The sequence below is a fragment of the Sus scrofa genome, chromosome 2 (assembly GCF_054392235.1).
Source record: "Sus scrofa isolate SSC_HxYL_T2T_F1_AM1 chromosome 2, Sscrofa_HxYL_maternal_Yorkshire_Landrace_v2.0, whole genome shotgun sequence".
NCBI lineage: Eukaryota > Metazoa > Chordata > Mammalia > Artiodactyla > Suidae > Sus > Sus scrofa.
Window position 1 is genome coordinate 148029313 of NC_139384.1, and position 21139 is coordinate 148050451.

The 21139-nt window shown below is 46.1% G+C and overlaps 1 protein-coding gene across 14 annotated transcripts in view; it reads right to left on the reverse strand.

Moving 5' to 3' along the window:
* MACROH2A1 (macroH2A.1 histone) overlaps nucleotides 1–21139 on the reverse strand; it is an 88560-nt gene that overhangs the window by 43180 nt on the left and 24241 nt on the right. For all 14 annotated transcript variants that reach the window (XR_014836276.1, XR_014836273.1, XR_014836275.1 and 11 more), the window contains 2 exon segments: nucleotides 14239–14345; nucleotides 13607–13804 (listed from right to left, as the gene is read on the reverse strand). Coding sequence is in view for 9 of the 14 variants with exons in the window: in NM_001244563.1 (NP_001231492.1) it covers nucleotides 13607–13804; nucleotides 14239–14345 (305 nt within the window). In the remaining 5 variants the exon portion in view is untranslated.

Sequence of the window (21139 nt, forward strand, 5' to 3'; positions counted from 1 at the left end):
ATCACCCTGATACCAAAACCAGACAAAGATACCACAAAAAAGAAAATTACAGGCCACTATCACTGATGTTCATATTCAACACAGATACAAAAATCCTCAATAAAACACCAGCAAACTGAATCCAAAAATATATTAAATGGACCATATCCATGAGTGAGTGGGATTTATCCCAGAGATGCAAAGATTTTGCAATATCCACAAATCAATCACTGTGATACACCACATTAACAAAGTGAAGAAAAAAAAAACTATATGATCATCTCAATAGACACAGAAAAAGCTTTTGACAAAATTCAACATTTGTTTATGATAAAAACTCTCCAGAAAGTGGGCCCAAAGGGAACCTACCACAACATAATACAGGCCATAAATGACAAACCCAGAGGTAACATCATTCTCAATGATGAAAAGATGAAAGAATTTCCACAAAGATCAGGAATAAGACAAGGACGTCCACTCTTGCCAATTTTATTCAACATAGTTTTGGAAGTCCTAGCCATGACAATCAGAGAAGAAAAAGAAATAAAAGGAATCCAAATTGGAAAAGAAGACATAAAACTGTCACTGTTTGGAGATGACATGATAATATACATAGAAAATCCTAAAGATGCTATAAGAAAACTACTAGAGTTCATCAATGACTTTAGTAAAGTTTCAGGATACAAAATCAATACACAGAAATCTAATGCATGTCTACATACTAATAATGAAAGACCAGAAAGATAAATTAAGAAAACAATCCCATTTACCACTCCATCAAAAAGAATATAAAATCTAGAAATAAACTTATCCAAGGAAGCAAAAGACCTGTTCTCTCAAAATAGTTAAGGCACTGATCAAAGAAATCAAAGATGACACAAACAGATGGAAAGTTATACCATGGTCTTGGATTGGAAAAATCAATATTATCAAAATGAGTATAGTACCCAAGGCAATACAGAGATGTAATGCAATTCCTATCAAACCACCAATGGCATGTTTCACAAAATTAAAACAAAAAAAATTAAATTTGTATGAAAACACAAAAGACTTCAAAGAGTCAAAGCAGGGCATTCCTGTTGTGGCGCAGTGCAAACAAATTCAACTAATATCCACAAGGATCTGGGTTTGATTCCTGTCCTCGCTCAGTGGGTCAGGGATCCGGTGCTGCCATGAGTTGTGATGTAGGTTGCAGGCACAGCTCAGATCCCGGACTGCTGTGGCTGTGGTGTAGACCTAAAGCAACAGCTCCAATGCAAGCCCTAGCCTGGGAACTTCCATATGCCATGGGTGCAGCCCTAAAAAGCAAAAAAAAAAAAGTCAAAACAATCCTGAGAAAGAAAATCAGAGTTGGAGGGGAGAGATCAAGGCGGCAGGGGAGGAAGATGTGGCATTCACCACCCATAAACACATAAAAAAAAAAAAAAAAAACCCATCTACATGAGGACAGTTCACACAGAACATCTACTGAACACTGGCAGAAGACCACAAACCTCCAAAAAGGGCAAGAAACCATCCACATAACTGGGTAGAACAAAAGGAAAAAAAGAGAGAGAGAAGGGAATCAGGATGGGACTGGCACTCCTGAGAGGGAGGTGTGAAAGAGGAAAGGAACCCCCACCCTGGGAAGCCATCTAACTGATGAGATCAGCAGAGGTGTAGGGACCTCAAAGCCTCATAAAAGCTCAGCAGCTGGAATGCGGAGGGCAAAGCAAAGAGAGAGCCGCAGAGACCAATGGCACCACCTCCCAGGACACCAAAGCCTTTGAGACTCAGAAAGAGGCAGGGTGCTGAGACTCAGGCTCCAGAGAACAAGAAAAATATAAGCAAAATGAAGACGCTCAGGAACCATTCCCAGTTAAAAGAAGAGGAGAATTCCCTATAGGAGAAAACAATGATAGCAACCTCTGCAGTCTATCAGACACCGAGTTCAAAAAGGAGTTAGTGCAAATACTGACGGAATTAAGAGCAGATGTGAAGGGTAATGCAGATTACTTTAGAAAGGAACTAGAAAATATAAGGAGGAGCCAACAAAAATAAGAAAATTCATTTGCAGACACAAGCTGAGTTAAGGCACTGAGGAGCAGAATAAATAATGCAGAGGAACGAATTAGTGACTTGGAAGACAGAATAATGGAACTCACCCAATCAGAACAGCGGACAGAAAACCAAATGAAAAAACTTGAAAGCAATATAAGAGATTTATCGGATAATATAAAGTGGAGTAATTTACACAAAATAGGGATTCCAGAAGGAGAAGAAAAAGAAAACGGGATTGAAAATGTATTTGGGAGTTCCCGCCGTGGCAAAGTGGAAAGAAATCCAACTAGGAGCCATGAGTTTGCGGGTTTGCTCCCTGGCCTCACTCAGTGGGTTAAGGATTTGGCATTGCTGTGAGCTGTGGTGTAGGTCGCAAACACAGCTCAGATCTGGTGTTGCTATGGCTGTGGTGTAGGCTGGCAGCTACAGCTCCAATTTGACACCTAGCCTGGGAACCTCCAAATGCCACAGGTGCAACCCTAAAAAGACAATAATAATAATAATAATAATAATTTTTAAAAACCCACAATATATTTGAAGAAGTTATGGATGAAAACTTTCCAAATCTATAGGAAACAGACATCAAGATAGAAGGAGCAAAAAAGGTTCCAAACAATTTGAAACCAAACAGGCCCATACCAAGACATATTATAATAAAGATGGCAAAAGTTAAAGAGAGGATTCTAATAGAAGCAAGAGAAAAACAAAGAGTTAATTATAAGGGAACCCCCATAAAACTATCAGTTGATTTCTTTACAGAAATACCAGAAGGTATAAGACAGTGGAAAGGTATAATCAAAGTCCTAAAAGGGAAAAATGTGCAGCCTAGAATACTTTACCCAGCAAAAATATCCTTTAAAATAGAAGGAGAAATAGGAGTTCCCATCGTGGCTCAGTGGAAACAAATCTGACTAGCATCCATGAGGACACAGGTTCAATTCCTGGCCTTGCTCAGTGGGTTAAGGATCTGGCAATGCTGTGAGCTATGGTGTAGGCTTCAGATGTGGCTAAGATCCTGCACTGCTGTAGCTGTGGCACAGGCCAGCAGGTGCAGCTCCGATTGGACCCCTAGCCTGGGAACCTCCACAGGCCGCAAGTATGGCCCTAAAAAGAGACAAGATCAAAAAACCACATAAAATAAAATGGAAGGAAAAATATAGAATTTCTCCAAAAAAACTGGAAGAGTACAGCAACAGCAAACCCATTCTAAAAGAAACACTGAAAGGGCTCCTCTAAGTTTAAAAAAAAAAAAAAAAAAAAAACTAAAGAAACAGGATGGAAGTTGGAAAGTAATCACTTAAATAAGCGAGTATACAAATCTAAAAGGAGAAAAAAAAACTATTGTAAAAGCAAAGATAAACATAAAGAACAGCAAAAGGTTAAACAAGATGTTAAAAAAGGACCTCAAAATCATAAAATGTGAGGAAAGAAAGTAGGACAATCTAGACACTATTTTTCTTTTAGAATGTGTTTGAGCCTATATAACCATCAAGCTAAAAGCAAGTGATATAGGAAGCGGTTAACATACTTGAAAAACAGGGCAACTACAAATCAAAACCAAAAAATACATTCAAAAACTAAAAAGAAGAGGACACAAGCATAAAATAAAAGGACATCATCTAACCAAAAATATAAAGGAACAAAGGAGAAACATAGAATCAACTGGATAACAAGGTTTAAAATGGCAATAAATACATAATTATCAATAATTATCTTAAATGCCAATAGATTGAATGCTCCAGTCAAAAGACAGAGTGGCATAATGGATATAAAAACAAGAGCCTACAATATGCTCCCCACAAGAGACTCACCTTAGAGCAAAGGACAAATTGAAAGTGAGGGGATGGGAAAAAATATTTCATGCAAATAGAAAAGACAGGAAAGCAGGAGTTGCAATACTCTTACCAGACAAAATAGAGTATAAAATGAAGGCCAAAGAGAAAGGACACTATTAAATGATAAAAGGATCAATTCAAGAAAAGGCTATTATACTCATCAATATATATACCCCAATATAGCAGCACCCAAATACATACAACAAATACTAACAGACATAAAAGGAGAAATTGATGGGAATACAATAATAATAGTAGACTTTAACACCCAATCACATCAATGGACAGATCCTCTAGACAGAATAAGGCAAGAGAGATGCTAAATGATACAACAGAAAAGTTAGACTTGCTATTTTCAGGACATTCCATCCAAAAAAAAAAAGAAAATCAGAATATGTATTCTTTTCAAGTGCACATGGAACATTCTCAAGGAATGACCACATACTGGGGCACAAAACTAACCTCAACAAATTTAAGAGTATATATATGTTTTCAAGTATCTTTTCTGACCACAATGGCATGAAACTAGAAATCAACCACAGCTGATGAGAAATGAGAAAAAACAGACTACGTGGAGACTAACAACATGGTAGAATTTGCCTGTGAAGCCATCTGGTCCTAAACTGATGGACCAAACCTCTGGCCAGAGTCACCAAGAAAAGAGAGAACCCAAGGAGATAAAATAAGAAATTAAAAAGGAGAACTCTCAACAGATAATGCAGAAATACAAACAACCATAAGAGAATACTATGAACAATTACGTGCCAAAAAAATTTGACAACCAAAAGAAATGGACACACAGCCTAACAAAACTAAGTCAACAAGAAATAGATCAAATGAACAGACAGACCACTAGAAATGAAATTGAGTATGTAATAAAAACACTCTTTACATATAAAAGTCCAGGACCAGATGGCTTCACAGGGAAAATTCTAGAAAACATACAAAGAATAACTTATACCCATCCTTCTTAAACTTTTCCAAAAGGTTGAAGAAGAAATAATCCCAAAGACATGCTACAAAAAAAAAAAAAAAAGTCTATGAAGCCACCATCACCCTAATACCAAAACCAAAGATAGTACCAAAAAAATTACAGGCCAACAAAAAAATTCTCAACAAAATTTTAGCTAACCAAATCCAACAACATACAAACAAGATCATATACCACAACCAAGAAGGATTCATCCCAAGTTCATAAGGATGGTTTAACACACACAAATCAATCAACATCATATACCCCATTAACAAAAGTCAAAAACAACATGATCATCTCAAAACATGCAAAAAAAAAAAAAACCCATCTCACAAAATCCAACATCCATTCGTGATGAAAACTCTTACCAAAGTGGGTATAGAGGGAACATATCTTAACATAATAAAGGCCATTTATGACAAACCCACAGCCAATAAAATACTCAATGGAGAAACGCTGAGTCTTCCTGCTAAAATCTGGAACAAGACACAGGTGCCCACTCTCATCACTTCTACTCAACATAGTATTAGAAGTCCTAGCCACAACAATCAGACAAACAAAAGAAATAAAAGGTTTCCAAACTGTAAGAGAAGAGGTAAAACTGTCACACTATGCAGATGAGCTGATATTATATATAGAAAATCCTAAGGACTCCACACAAAAACTACTTGAATGAATCAATGAATTCAGCTAAGTAGCAGGATACAAGATCAACATTCAGAAATCTATTGCACTTCTGTATACTAACAATGAATTATTGGAAAAGGAATACAAAAATACCTCTTAAAATCATACCCCCCAAAATTAAATACCCAGATATAAACCTGACCAAGGAGGTGAAACTTATGTTAAGTACTATAAAACACTAATTAAGGAAATTAAAGAGGATTCAAAGAAATGGAAAGATATTCTATGCTCCTGGGTTGGAAGAATTAATATCATTAACATGGCCATACTACCCAAAGCAATCAACAGATTCTATGCAATCCCTATCAAATTACCTATGACATTTTTACAGAACTAGAACAAACAATGCAAAAATTTATATGGAAACATAAAAGACCCAAAATTGACAAAGCAATCCTGAGGAACAAAAACCAAGCAGGAGGCATAACTCCCTGCTGACTTCAGGCAATATTACAAAGCTACAGTAATCAAGACAGTGTGGTACTGGTACAAAAACAGACATAGAGACCAACGGAACAGAATAAAAAACCCAGAAGTAAACCCAGATACCTACAGTCAATTAATCTTTATATTACTGAATATAAAGAATATAAAATGGGGAAAAGACAGTCTCTTCAGCAAGTGGTGCTGGGAAAACTGAACAGCTCATGTAAATTAATGAAATTAGAACACATTCTCACAGTACATACAAAAATAAACTCAAAATGGTTTAAAGACTTAAACATGAGACACCACTAAAACTCCTAGAAGAGAACACAGGCAAAACATTCTCTGACATCAACCATACAAATGTTTTCTTAGGGCAGTCTCCCAAAACAATGAAAATAAAATAAAATAAAACAAAATAAAATAAACAAATGGGACCTAATCAAACTTACAAGCTTTTTACACAGCAAAGGAAACCATAAAAAAAAAAAATCCAGAGAATGGGAGAAAATATTTACAAATGAAGTGACTGACAGATTCATCTCTAAAATATACAAACAACTCATGTAGTTCAATATCAAAAAACCAAACAACCTAATTAACAAATGGGAAGATCTAGATATTTCTCCAAAGAAGATAGCCAAAACGAAACATGAAAAGATGCTCAACATCACTAATTATTAGAGAAATGCAAGTCAAAACTACAATGTGGTGTCATCTCACACTAGTCAGAATGGCCATCATCAAAAAGTCTACAAACAAGAAAAGCTGGAGAGGGTGTGGAGAAAAGGGAACCTTCTGCACTGCTGGTGGGAATGTAAACTGGTGCAGCCACTGTGAAAAACAGCATGGAGGTTCCACAAAAATCTAAGACCAGAGCTGCCATATGATCTAGGAGTCAACTCCTGGGCATCTATCTGAAGAAAATCATAAATTGGAAAGATACATATACTCCAAACTTCACTGCAACACTAGTTACATTAGCCAAGATACATAAACAACCTAAATGTCCACTAAAACAGGAATGGATAAAGAAGGTGCAGTACATATAGAAAAGAATGACATAATGCCATTCACAGCAACATGGATACAACTAGAGATTCTCACACTAATTGAAGTCAGTCAGAAAGAGAAAGACAAATACCATGTGACATCACTTATATGCGGAATCTAAGATACGTCACAGATGAACTTACCCATGAAACTTAAACAGACTCACAGACATGGAGAACAGACTTAAGGTTGCCAAGGGTGGGGGAACAGAGAGGGATGGACTGGGAGTCTGGGGTTAGGAGATGCAAACTGTTACCTGTAGAAAGGATAAACTACAAGGTTCTATCGCAGAGCACAGGGGAACTGTATCCAGTCCCCTGGGAAAGATGATGAAGGAAAAGAAAACAAAAAAGAATGCATATATACATGTACGAATGGGTCACTTTGCTGTACAGCAGAAATTGGCAGAACATTGTAAATCAACTACACTTTAATTTTTTTTAAAATTAGCCTGTGACTCTTGGTAAGCCTTCTAATGAGGAGACTTAACCTGGGAGATTTAGGTATAAATGATGTCCTTTGAATCTCTGGTATTTTATGCATTTGAAAACCTGATCTCGAGAAGGCTCCCCAGGCTCCTCTGACTGCCAAAGGCATTCGTGTTACAGAAACGTCAGGGACACCACGTAAAGGCCTGTCATGCTCTCCCTTGGAGGAGCCAGACACGCGCCCATCCTGTGCCAAAAGCTCTTTCCTCTCAGTCTAGGAGTCAACTCCTGGGCATCTATCTGAAGAAAATCATAAATTGGAAAGATACATATACTCCAAACTTCACTGCAACACTAGTTACATTAGCCAAGATACATAAACAACCTAAATGTCCACTAAAACAGGAATGGATAAAGAAGGTGCAGTACATATAGAAAAGAATGACATAATGCCATTCACAGCAACATGGGCAAAACTTGAATGCCCAGATACCTATCTCCCTCAGGTCTCTACTCGTGTCACCTTACCAGAGCAGCCTCACCTGGCAACTATGTAAGACGGCACTGCCATGCTGTCACTCCACTTTTTTTGGTCAAAGCACCTGCTCACCCACCTTCTGTCATGATTCTGCCTCCCTCACTAGACCAGAGCTCACTGAGTGCTGAGGTGCTGAACCCTCCCTACCAGGAAGTGCAAGGAGCACAAGTAGACGCAACAAACATGGATTGAATGGATGTCCTTTAAGCAACTCAGTGTCAAAAGTGAAAAGAATAAGGCCACCTTTGAAATGTAATGGAAAATTCCAAAAAAAAAAAAAAGAAAGAAAGAAAAGAAATTTCTTAATGCAATAATATGCTGTACATGGGAGTATAGGAAACCTAAAAGAAAACAAAAAGACAACTTACAGAATGGGAGAAAATAGTTTCAAACGATGCAATGGATAAGGGCTTAATTTCTAAAATACACAAATAACTTATACAACTCAAAAGCAAAAAACTAACAACCCAATGGAAAAAAGGGCAAAAGACCTGAATAGACATTTTTCCAAGGAAGATGTACAGATGGTCAACAAGCACATGAAAAAATGTTCAACATCCCTGATTATTACAGAAACGCAAATCAAAACTACCACGAGATACCACCTCACACCAGTCAGAATGGCCATCGTTAATAAGTCCACAAATAACAAATGCTGGAGGGGGTGTAGAGAAAAGGGAACCCTCCTGCACTGTTGGTGGGAATGTAAGCTGGTACAACCACTATGGAGAACGGTATGGAGGTACTTTAGAAATCTATACATAGAACTACCATACGACCCAGCAATCCCACTCTTGGGCATATATCCGGACAGAGCTTTCCTTAAAAAAGACACATGCACCCATATGTTCACTGCAGCTCTATTCACAATAGCCAAGATATGCAAACAACCCAAGTGTCCATCAACAGACAACTGGATTAGGAAGATGTGGTATATATACACAATGGAATACTACTCAGCCATAAAAAAGAATGAAATAATGCCATTTGCAGCAACATGGATAGACTGTCATACTGAGTGAAGTCAGTCAGAAAGAGAAAGACAAATACCATATGATATCACTTACATCCGGAATCTAATATACAGCACAAATGAACCTTTCCACAGAAAAGAAAATCATGGACTTGGAGAACAGACTTGTGGTTGCCCAGGGAGAGGGGGAGGGAGTGGGGTGGACTGGGAGCTTGCAGTAAATGGATGCAAACTATTGCTTTTGGAATGTATTAACAATGAGATTCTGCTGTGTGGTACTGAGAACTATGTCTAGATACTTATGACAGAGCATGATAATGGCAGAAAAAAGTATGTATACATGTTATGTATAATTGTATCCCCATGCTGTGAAAAAAAAAAATGTGTTGGGGAAATAACAATAAATAAATAAAGATAAAATCATTAAAAAAAACTCCAAAACAACAAAGCTCTACTTAAAAGAGACACATGCACCCGCATGTTCATTGCAGCCCTATTCACAATAGCCAGGACATGGAAACAATCCAAATGTCCATCAACAGAGGATTGGATTCGGAAGATGTGGTATATATACACAATGGAATACTACTCAGCCATAAAAAGAATGACATAATGCCATTTGCAGCAACATGGATGGAGCTAGAGAATCTCATACTGAGTGAAATGAGCCAGAAAGACAAAGACAAATACCATATGATATCACTTATAACTGGAATCTAATATCCAGCACAAATGAACATCTCCTCAGAAAAGAAAATCATGGACTTAGAGAAGAGACTTGTGGCTGCCCGATGGGAGGGGGAGGGAGTGGGAGGGATCGGGAGCTTGGGCTTATCAGACACAACTTAGAATAGATTTACAAGGAGATCCTGCTGAATAGCATTGAGAACTTTGTCTAGATACTCATGTTGCAACAGAACAAAGGGTGGGGGAAAAAAAGGTAATTGTAATGTATACATGTAAGGATAACCTGACCCCCTTGCTGTACAGTGGGAAAATTTAAAAAAATAATAATAATAAAAAAAAAAGAAATTTCTTAATGGGATAATATGCTATATATGGGAGTAACAGCCAAAATTAAAAAGGACTGTCTTCCTCAGCAAGCCCACCTTGAAGACTTTCTCCTACAGACACACTTGCACTTGAGCAAGGAGACCCACACACAGTGACGGTTGCTGCAGCGCTGTCTGTCAGAGTGGACACGAGCAACGATCGCCAGAGGGCTGGGTACACTGGTTCTGCACAGTGTATGAGTAACAAGAGTCCTACCATGCGATGCTCAAGTGGCCCCACACGCCAGGGGGAGAAAGAGCTGCCAAGGTAGTGAGAGCAGCAGCTTGCAGTGCCGTAGGCACTTCACGAGAATTCTCTTTTAAGCCTCCAACCCCCCTGTGTTATACCCCACTTTACGGGTGAGGACACTGCGATATCAGAGAAGTGAAGTCACTTTCCAACATCACACAGCCAGGAGTTAGCAGGACTGCAGTATAAAGCCAGGTAGGCTGGCACCCATACCTACTAACACCATACTGCCAAAACAGTGGGTAATATGATCTATGCTTTTTTTTTTTTTATTAATCTTTTATCTTTTTAGGGCTGCACTCAGGGCACATGGAGGTTCCTAGGATAGGGGTCAAATCAGAGCTGTGGCTGCCGGCCTATGCCACAGACACTCGGGGACCCAAGCCATGTCTGTGACCTATACCACAGCTCATGGCAATGCCGGATCCTTAACCCACTGAGCAAGGCCAGGGATTGAACCCAAGTCCTCATGGGTACTAGTCAGATTTGTCTCTGCTGAGCCACGACAGGAACTACCTATATATACATACATATATATATATATTTATATATACACACACACATATATATATGAATTCCAGCCAGATGGGGAAGGAGGCTTTAAGTACCCATGTGCTTTTATGTGCATAGCCTTTCAGAAAGAGTACATGAAAGCTCGCCCAGAGACTGCTCTGGGAAGAAGCCAGAGGGCTGTGGTATCAGCGCCATTTTATTACTGCATACTTTTTTGTCCAAACTCTGACATGTATCACCCAAATACATCATGAAGATACTCACTAGAAACACTGAACTGTAAGGCTGGAATGGACCCCATCGTTTCACGGCAGGGGGTAAACTGAGGCACAGACCGGCCTGAGGCCACCTAAGTAGGAAGGAGGAAGCCTAAGGTACTGCCAGGGCCGGGACTCCCAGCCCCGGGTGGGTTGAGCTGCCTTTTCCAGCAGTTTCCACGCTAGCCAACTCAGCTGTCACAACCGGAGACTTTCAAAACCTTCCAATTACATAGAATTGGGGGAGAAATTATGATTTGGAATTCAAGTGTTGACACTTGAAAAATACCAACTCCCTTTCACTACAAGTACTTTAGCATGTTACTCAGGCTTTTTCTGCATGTCTCTGGAAAGGTTATTTTCAGAACATTCCACTTAAACCTGGAGATGCAGGGTTCTCTGCTGTTTCTGGGAGCTGACACCACAATTTACATTAAACAAATGTTTTGAAAATTAGCTGTTCACGGTTCCAATTTCAGCTTCCCCCAGGGTTTAATGTTAGCCAAATACTGGTACAGTAAGCAGACAATGTGTTTTATTGTGTGGAAGAAAAACAGACCACCATAACAGACTTCCTGCTTTTGTAATCAAGGGAAAAGTTGAGTGTTCGAGTGATTATTGGCATATGGTTATTAGAAACACTGAGTTCCAAATATAGCTACTAGACGCTAAAGACACACACACACACTACATTTCAAGTCCTAAAAGAAAGAAGAGGCATTCCTAGTGTGTGGTAAGCTGGGCAGTTCAGAAAGTCAAGGGGCAAAAACAAATGCGGAAGACGGGGGGTTGACACAGAGCCAGGTCAACCCCAGGTTGTCGGAGACACTGGAGCTGGAGAGATGCTCACACATCAACAGGCAGCAGCCCACATGAACAAGGCCAGGCTCTAGCCAGCATGCACGAAGGCCACATGGAGGGACGGAGCTCGGCCCTGCTGCCCCCAGCGCCTGCCAAGCACCAATGCCCTGCTCTGAGCAGAGAGCTCCCTGAGGCCCACGATCCAGAGATGATGGATTTGGCATCTTCACCTTCGTTCTGAACACTAAAAGAGGGGTGCACAGGCACACTCCCCCTGCCTTTCCCATCCTGCTCCTCCCCTCAAATGTAAATGTTATAAAGGAAAAAAGAAACAGGTCAATCTGCTACTTTTATAGTTAGCAGCAAAGAGGAGCGGAGCCGTCTGTGAAATCCCCGCCTGCCCCAAGCCTCCTCCAGGACTCGTGAGCCAGGTGGAGCGCTGTGTCTGGAAATAACTTCCAAGACACTCTTCAGTATCAGGTTTCTCCCTCAAAGAGCAGGGAGTGATTCAGGGCCTGGTGGGGTGGGGGCCTGCTGGCAAGAGGAATTTCAATGTTGCAGTTTTCAGGAACTGCGTCCACACCCAGAAGGGTGTACAAGAAACACACCCTCTTCCACCTCAACTAAAGAGAGCCTGGCCACAGTGTGGATGGGAGGGTAGATGTCAGAGAAGGTGCCCTCCTGCAATGTGGTGGAGGCCTGCCTGACCTTGGGGTGGGCACAGAGGGGACATGCCGGGAAGGTGGGCTGGGGAGTGGCTCCGGGTCTGTGCTCCTGGACCTATCCCGGGAAGGAGTCCTCGCCATCTCACTGAGAAGGCTTTGGGCTCTGGTAAGAAGGCCCTGACACTGACCCTGCCATTAGACCCCACGCAGCACTTCCAAAGGGTTATTACCACGGGTCTTACGAACAGGCTGGAGGCCAGGAGGATGACCCCTGAGGGGGCACCCCGGGGCAAGGCAGGCTGTGTCCGCCTTAAGATTCCCTGTTATTAAACACCGAGCTTTAACTCTGTTGCCAGTTTGCTGGCCCTGGAGTCTGCAACAGCAGCTGGGGGCAGGGCCCAGTGAGGAAGGAACAGAGGACTTGCGTCCCTGTCACCCTGGTGTCTCAGGTGAGTGTGACCATTCACAGGCGTGGCCCTCCTGAGCGGGAACTAGGGAGGTCCTGGCTCGGGATTCGCTGGGCTTCCCCCGCCCTGAGAAGACACTGGATCACACTTACGAGAGGGTTTCACTGCCCACAAGATTTCAGCTCCTGTGACCCAGCCTCAGTCCAAGCAGAGTCTAATGCATCTACTCTCCTCCTTAACAAGGCAGTCGTTTCAAAGGGCAAATGGTCTGAACCATCCCTCCTGGCAGAGGCTCAGAGGAGAACGTGCAGCCATGGCAACACGACAATGGCTCTGAGCTCAGCAAGGGCAAGTGGGCAGCCGACAGCTCCGGACAGGACTCCACTGCTGTCCCTCGCATAAGGAAGCCTCTGCACACACAGGTCCCTCCCTGCGCACATGGGCATCCCCTGGAGGTGCCGGCACCGGCTCCCTCTTGCCTGAGGCTACCTGCCCCAGCACCTCCCCACGGCCCCCTTTCCTATAGAAATCAAGTCCCCCGACCAGTATCCAGAAGCTGGCCATTTGAACCGGACTCACCCTCTGCCACCAGCTCCACATGTTCCCAAGTCCTCCCCCAATCCCCTGCCAGAGGGATGAGCCCTCAGCAGCAAGGGGAACTCTCGTGACCCTACCTGCCTGCACCTGTCCAGCCCCGCCCCATGCCTCCCTGCCCGATCACGTACACACCTTGGATTTCCGGGCCCCCTTCTTGCCGCCTGTTTTCTTAGACACGGGCTTCTTCTGGGACGGAGACTTGGCCTTTTTGGCTGGGGGTGGCGTGATGATGGCTTCCAACTTCCCTTTGGATCCTCGTTTCTTCGCTAGCAGCTCCGGGTGGATGTTCGGTAACACCCCTCCGCTGGCTATGGTGACTCCTTTTAGCAGCTTGCAGGAAAACCAAAGTAGCGGATGGTGAGCCAGACCATCCCATCCCTGACCTCAAAGAGGCCAGCTCTGCCCAACCACGTGCTTGCTTCTGGTTGGCAGAGCGCCCTCCGCCCTGGCACCTACAAGGATGCTGACAGGACCCTGGCTCACTACACAGGGAGCAAGTCTTCAGGGTCCCTCGTGCGGGTGGAGTTTCCAAAACATCTTTCTTCCAAGGAGAGCCAAATGCCTTGTGTCATTTCCCCCCAGCCAATAAAGCCTTGGGGGAAAACTGCCGAGAGGGACAGGGAAGCCGCTAAGAGTCCAAGACGCAGTTCACGCCCGTGACAGCCAGCCTCCCCCCAACCTCCTCTGGACAGACAGCTCGCTTCTCGGGCAGCGTGACTCCCTGCTGCAGTGTCGGGGTCAGGAGGCAGAGGACAGCCCCATACCTGATTGAGCTCTTCGTCGTTGGCCACAGCCAGCAGGATGTGTCGGGGGGTGACCCGGCCCTTCTTGTTGTCTCTTGCTGCGTTGCCAGCCAGTTCCAGAATCTCCGCTGTGGAACAGAGGGGAGGGCATGTGGTCATGTCAGAGCATCAGAGCCCCGTCTGTATCCTCCCAGACCCCCTGTTCTTGGTGCCAGGATGGCGAGCAGGCAATGGCTTCCTGAAGCAGCTGCCTGCCCTGAGCTAGAGCTGCAGGAGGTCTGCCTGACAACACTTAGTCAAGTCACAGAAGTGTTGCGAGGCAAAGCTGGGCAGAACTAGGAGGCCCCCAGTCCAATCCCTATGTTGAGGACACGAAGACACTGAGGCTTAGCAAAGAGAAAGGACACCTGGATGAAGCCCTCAGCGAAAAGTGGGAGAGCTGAGATTTGAACCGGTTTCCCAGAACAGGGCAGCCTGCAGTCAGCGCTCCAGATGTCACCAGCACCAACCCCATGGAGCTGGCAGCGTGGCCCCTGGGACTGAACCGGGCGTCTGGAGCAACAGGTTTAAGGGAACTGCAGGGGGAGGTGGCATATTACTTAGTACATTTTAGTTGATGGCCTCAATGGGGACCATCTGCACACTCAGGTTCAAAAGCAGAAGGCTATGAATGGACCCTTTACAAAATCAATGCCACAGAAACATACAAGAGGTGAGGTGTAGCAGATTAAAAGAGGCTAAACAGACGTAACAGTCAGACACAAGGTGTCAATCCTTAATAGGATCGCAATTGCAAGCAACGCTATAAAAGTCGCTCTGGAGACAGAGGAGGAGATCTGAATACAGACTGGCTGTTAGACACAAGGGAACCGTTCGTTTTCTTGGCTGTGATAATGGCAGGACCCTGCGAAGGGAACAGCCCATCCTCGGGAGACACGTGCTGAAGTATTTAGGGGTAAAGGGTCTTGATGTCTACAGTTGACTCCCAAATAATTCTGCAAAAAATCTACAGAGGAAAACAAATGTGGTGAAACACTAACAGTTGTTCAATCCAGGTATGAGGTAAAAGAGTAAGATGTCCGAGAATTCCACTTTGAGCATTCCATATGTTTGACATTTTTCTAAAAAAAAAAAAAAACAAAAACCTGGAATAGGAGCCTGACCTACAGTTGGTGCTAAACCTATAGTTGATGGACCAGTCCTTTGGGGCAGGGTCTTAGCACAGTGCTGAAGATGGGGAAATGAGGACGTGCCCCTTGGCAAGAGAGTTTTTTCTCCTTGGTGGCCAAGTTCTCTTGGCACCTGTGAACCTCATCACTCTCACTCCACTTTCTTGATGAGAGATGCAGGCGATCCCGAGTGTATCTTACACCCCGGCTTCTGCAATTCCATCCAGGCCACAGCCCTTCCTGGGATGGCCACGAGCCTTCTAGGCTCAACTCAAGCCTCATCCCTTCTTGGTACTGAAGGATTTATAACATTCCTAGTTATGTTGTCAACACTAGATGTCTCTGGCAAAGTCAAAACTGAAATTATTATAAAATAACTAGGGGAAAAATTCTAGCTATGTGAAAATCATGTCTTTAAAATTTACAATAATTACATGCTTTACACTGTTAAGGTACTAACAGCTGAACCCAATGCAAAAGCTGCCCTGTGAGTAAAGCTGGAAAACAGCTTGGCTACTCACACCTGGATCAGGAGGGGCCCCTAAATCCAAGGAAGAATTAATTCATTTACTCAGTAATCACTACCCTGATGATACAGGACACCTGAGGCCCCGCCTGCTTGATGCTCCCAGGCCATCGGGGTGCTTCACTTTGAATGTCACATGTGAGTGACTCCTGGGTGAGAGAAGAGAGATTATCCGTACCTTTCCCACGCTCGCCCTGTCGTCCCAACAGAGCTGTCGCCCACAGAGCCTGAGGACAGCCCCATCTGACGAGTCCACTGAAGCTTCCCTAGGACTGACGACGGCTGTGTTCCAGGGGAGACGGACCCAATGTGGCCAAGCAAAAAGGGCCTGAACACCCTGTGTCCAAGGGCCATGGAGGCAGAAATGGGCCCAGTGCAGCCTCTATTCTCTCCTGTTCACGGAGGACGCAACACATCTGCAATATTACCTCCAATGCACCCCCTGAGGGGAAGCGAAACAGGAGCCTGACCCACCAGGAGCCCAGACCCTGGGAGCAAGGGCACAGGAAGGAAAGCCCGCCGCCGCCAGCCCCTGTGGCAGGAAGGCTGCAGAGGGGCCATTGGCACCACTGAGCCGCAGCCCACTTGGCTGGCTTCCTGGCCTCCACCACCCCGTCACCTCCCCAGCGTTCCTCCTCTTTAAGGCTAAGGGAAACAAAGGGCCAGCAGTACCTTCAAACCAGAAGGCACAGGAGGCTGGCGCCTTATAACCTTTGCCCCTGAACTTGTGCAGAAAGCTTTACCTGGCCCTCATGAAAAAGGGAGACAGAGAGACGCCCGCAGCGGTGCCGAGCCCACCCCTCTGGCAAAAAGATCGTTTGAAATTACGGTTTCTGGGGAAACTGGAGGTGGCCTGCTTCCTCTTCCTGCCTGGAGCATGGGTGGAGGTTCTCGCCTCAAAAAGGCACAGTGGCCGTTGGCAGGGGGTGGCGGGGAAAGGGATGTGGTCTTTTTATTTTGGGAAACGCTGTGTTGGGTGGGTGTGTGGGTGTGTGTGTAAAGAAGGCAGTGAGGATGAATGCAGAGACCTGGGTGGGGAGAAGGGTCACCAGAACTCCGAGTGTCTGGGCCTCTGATGGCGCAAGGGACTGGCAGTATGGAACACAAGGAGGTAAAGCAACGCGGTGACCTCTAAGTAGCACCCACGGCTGAGAAATCTGCAGACCGATTCTCCAGGAACTCCCTGAACTTCCACCAGCCCCACCCCACCCCACTCCTAGGCACACACTCACACTGCGGTTGAAATTTCCAGCAGCCTGAGTTTTTCCATTTGGGAAATTTCAAGTACTGTGCTCACTTACTGCTAATCCAGCCTGGGACACCTGACCGGGCCCCCCTAAGGGTGACCATGAGGTGGACACAGAAGGGCTGTTGGAGCAGTGTGGAGTGGGATGAGGAGAGTTCCAGCTCCTTGGAAAGAGCTGGGCTGATTATCATTCCTGGGTCATTCCTCTACTTTCTCCACCAAGGAGCCAGAAAATCCAGAACTCCCTTTTTGCAAAACCTCAGGTCACCTTTGATCTGCTAGGGCCAAGAAGAGTGGCCCTCCCACCCCCACCCTCCGAGAGCGGACCCTCAGCTGTGTGGGGAGGGCGGAAGCTGTGTCTAGTGGGGAAACAAAGCAAGGCAGGGACTCCCACCTTGACTAGCTGAGCAAGAGCTTTATCTTCTGTTTACTCCTGCCTGTTCTGCAGATGGAGAGTTACCATAGCAACTCCTTTGGCAAGGGATACACAAGACAGAGCACCTCAGAGACACACCTTTTATGAGAAGTGTGTTCCACGCTCCGCCCCTCCCCTGCACTGCGGCAGGCACAGGGCTGGAGCAGTTGACAAGAGCCCAGAAAGATGGAGCCCGTACTCCAGCTGAGAATAACAGCAGGAACGCAGAGCGCCAGCATGCCTCTCGCCAAGGGTTCAGTCATACCCCACACGCCCCCTCCCATCCTCAGTCCAGTTTTAGAAATAGTAATTGGAAAGGCTTTCCTGGCGAAGGAGGGCGGCCTGCTGCAGGGGGAGAGGAGAGGTGCAAAATGCCAGCCACTCAGCAAGACGGCTCCGGTCCCATCCCGTGCTCCGGGGCAGGTCTGCCCCCTGGGCGGGCGGGAGAGAGGTGCTGAGCGCTGAGGAACTGGAGCAGGGCACACGCCACCGAAGGAGATTTCCTGATGAAGTTTCCTTCCTAGTAAGAGATCCTCGGCTCTGCAAATGATAGCAAGACTCGCCGAAGCCCTAGGCTCAGCTGGGCCTGGGCTCCTGCCACTGCACCCCCGTCCATGGGGACTGGCCCCTCAGCACACCGGCCAGGGGAGCCGCCTCCTGGGCTAGGTCGGAGCCAGCTTCAGCTGTGCCTCAACATGAACAGAACCCAAGCCTTCCCACCGGGAGGGGCTCCCGCACTTGATGCATCTCGTATTTTAGAAGGCTTTCTGCATCTCTCAATTTTTTTTTTTTTTTTTTTTGCCTCTGGCTGTTTTAAGAGAAAAGGGATTCTGATTAAGAGAACCAGGAAAGCACCACACCTACAGACACAAATCCTTTCCTCCTCGGTTTTCAGCGCTCCCCGCTTGGATCCCCCCTCAGAGGGAGTCCGCAGGAACCACAGCCCCGGAGCTTCTAGCCAGAACAAACGGAATCCATGAGACACCACAGGAGCCAACTGGGAAGAGCAGTCAGGGGGAGAAGAAACAGACCCCTCGCCGGGTTCTCCACCCCCACAAACCAAGTCCTCCCGGCCAGCGACATTCTGATTTTGTTACCAGCCACCACCAAGGGGACTGGCTTGGGGCTCGAAGCATGTGGGGTCGGCTCTGAGGAGGCCGCTCAGCGGGGCGAGGCTCCCCCGTGACACGCGCGGCAAAGCGCACAGGTGGACCAACGAGCTACGCCGGCCGGCCGCTGAGCTCGCCGGCTTTTTTAAGATCTTTTTGCTTGTGTGAAGATCTAACCTAGAATAGATTTACAAGGAGATCCCACTGAATAGCATTGAGAACTATGTCTAGATACTCATGTTGCAACAGAAGAAAGGGTGGGGGAAAAACTGTAATTGCAATGTATACATATAAGGATAACCTGACCCCCTTGCTGTACAGTGGGAAAATAAAAATAAAAAAAAAAATAAATTAATTAATTAATTTAAAAAAAAAAAAAAAAAGATCTAACTGGCAAAACACCCGAGCGTCTCCGGCTCCCGCCCGGCCAGGGCCAGTCTCTGGCAAATGCTGAGCCGCTGGGGCCATCGCCTGCGGGGGCCCGGCCCCAGCGACACGACCTGATTCTCTCGGGGCAGCAAACGCGGCAGAGGCAGCCCTGGGCCCCAGGTTCCCCCGCCTCACGAACACGGTCGGTCGTCGGAAGGCCGCTCGACGCAATTCCCACAGCCTTGAACACCGGCGTTCCTTGGCAGCCTTCTCCGCGTCGGCCCAGCTGTCGGAACGGGAAGACCTCGGCCAGGCCTGCTTTCCAAGTTCACCCAGAGACCAAAGGCTTAGAGTCTTTTTTTTTTTTCCCCCCAAACGTCTGGGACCGAACCCTATCTGGTGTGCTGAAGCATTCCGTCTCTCTTCCTTTAGGGAGATGAAGTCACGGTTTGTAGAAGGAGCCTCCTAACAGCTTACAGGTGACGTGTGGAGACGGCGCCAAACGCTCAACACGAGCCTCGCGGAGGAAAAGAGTCGAGGCTTCAACGGAATCGTTTGAAGCGTCTCTTCTCACAAAAGAAATACTGAAAACAACACGCAGAAATCAAAGAAGAGCAAATGTTCACGTCAGCCCAAGGAGAAAACAGATAATTTGCTACAAAGCCGGCACCATGACGGGGAGTCTGTTTACTGTACTTCTTCCCACTCATCAGGCTGCCACGGGCAGTGCCCTGAGTTCAGCAGGTTTCACACCGCCCTGGACGGCCTGACCCCCGTCGACCCCAATCGGAGTGGCTGCTAAGCGTTTCCGGCGTCCTCACGGCACCACGGTTGCCTGCAACTCCCCCGGGAGTCCCGAGCCCGCCAGCCCGCAGCCCACCTTTAGGGACGATGGGAGAAGAGGGACAGGGTCTGAAGCCCACGGGGCCTTCTGCCCGGAGCCCCGGGGGCCTCGCCTGCAGGCCACAGCAAAGCCCTCCAGGCCGCCTGTCCCCAGGGCCCCAGGGAACCAGGGCTTTCACGGAGAAAATAAAACCTACAGCAGCAGCTGAAGCTGATACTTTCGCTGCAGAAGGCAAGGTATTTTTTAAGAATGAGACCTTCTGTTGCTTTGCTGCACATGTTCCAAGTCCAACACAAACTCATCCATCGCTGTTAAGCCCAGATGACAGACCCCTCCTCAGGGCCCATGAGTTAGGGGTCCAGGAGGCAGCCTCCCGTTTCTCGTCTGCTCCCAAAGTCTCTCAGGAAGACAGGAATGCAGCTTAATATGAGCTGCCCAAGTCCGCTAATTGTTTTTCATATTTCAAAATAAAAAACCAGTAATTTTGCCTCATACACATTAACAAAAAAGAGCTTATGATTCCTGGCAAACCTCACCTTCGTTGAACCTGCCCACCCAGCCCGCTGCGCGACTACCCAGCCCTTCGGGAAAGCTCTCCACTTCCTTCCCCGAATCTCTAGTGGTTCCAGGTAAGCTCACCTGCTGGGTCCTTTTCCCGCGGAGGGCACAGCCCCAGAGGGCGGCAGGATTAGGCCGGGGGCACATCCCGGCTCGCGCGCACTTGGCTGTGAGGCCGGGCCAGCCCAGCTGAGCCTCCCCTTCCCTTCCCGCTCTGTAACGGGGATGGTAACTGAGGCACCTGTCCTCTGGCGCAAGAGGATGAACGAGTTACCAAGTGACGTGCTTAGAACGCTCGGTAAAGGTAAGCTGCGGTTACAGAGGCTGCAACCATATACTTTATCTCTCAAAAGAGTCTAGCAGGCTGATGCCAGGGGGAGAAAACTACACTTTCCTCTCCTCCGCTTCCTCCATCTATAGTGGCTACACGGACGGATGTGCGTGAGAGCCAAGAGGGGAAGCAATACGGAAAACCTGGTCTTTTCTCCCCTGGTCGGTTCCCCTTTGCTGTTACGCTTAACAGTTTACATGTGTTTGAAAAATGCACTTGAACCTGCTTAACCTCGGAGCTGCCAGACCTGTCTTGATATTATCCAGCACCCAGGGCGGCCCCACAGGCAGCCTCTGCCTTGGGGTGGGGTCTGGGGCTTTTGTCCGACTCAGCAGGGTGCAGAGAGGCAGGGGCA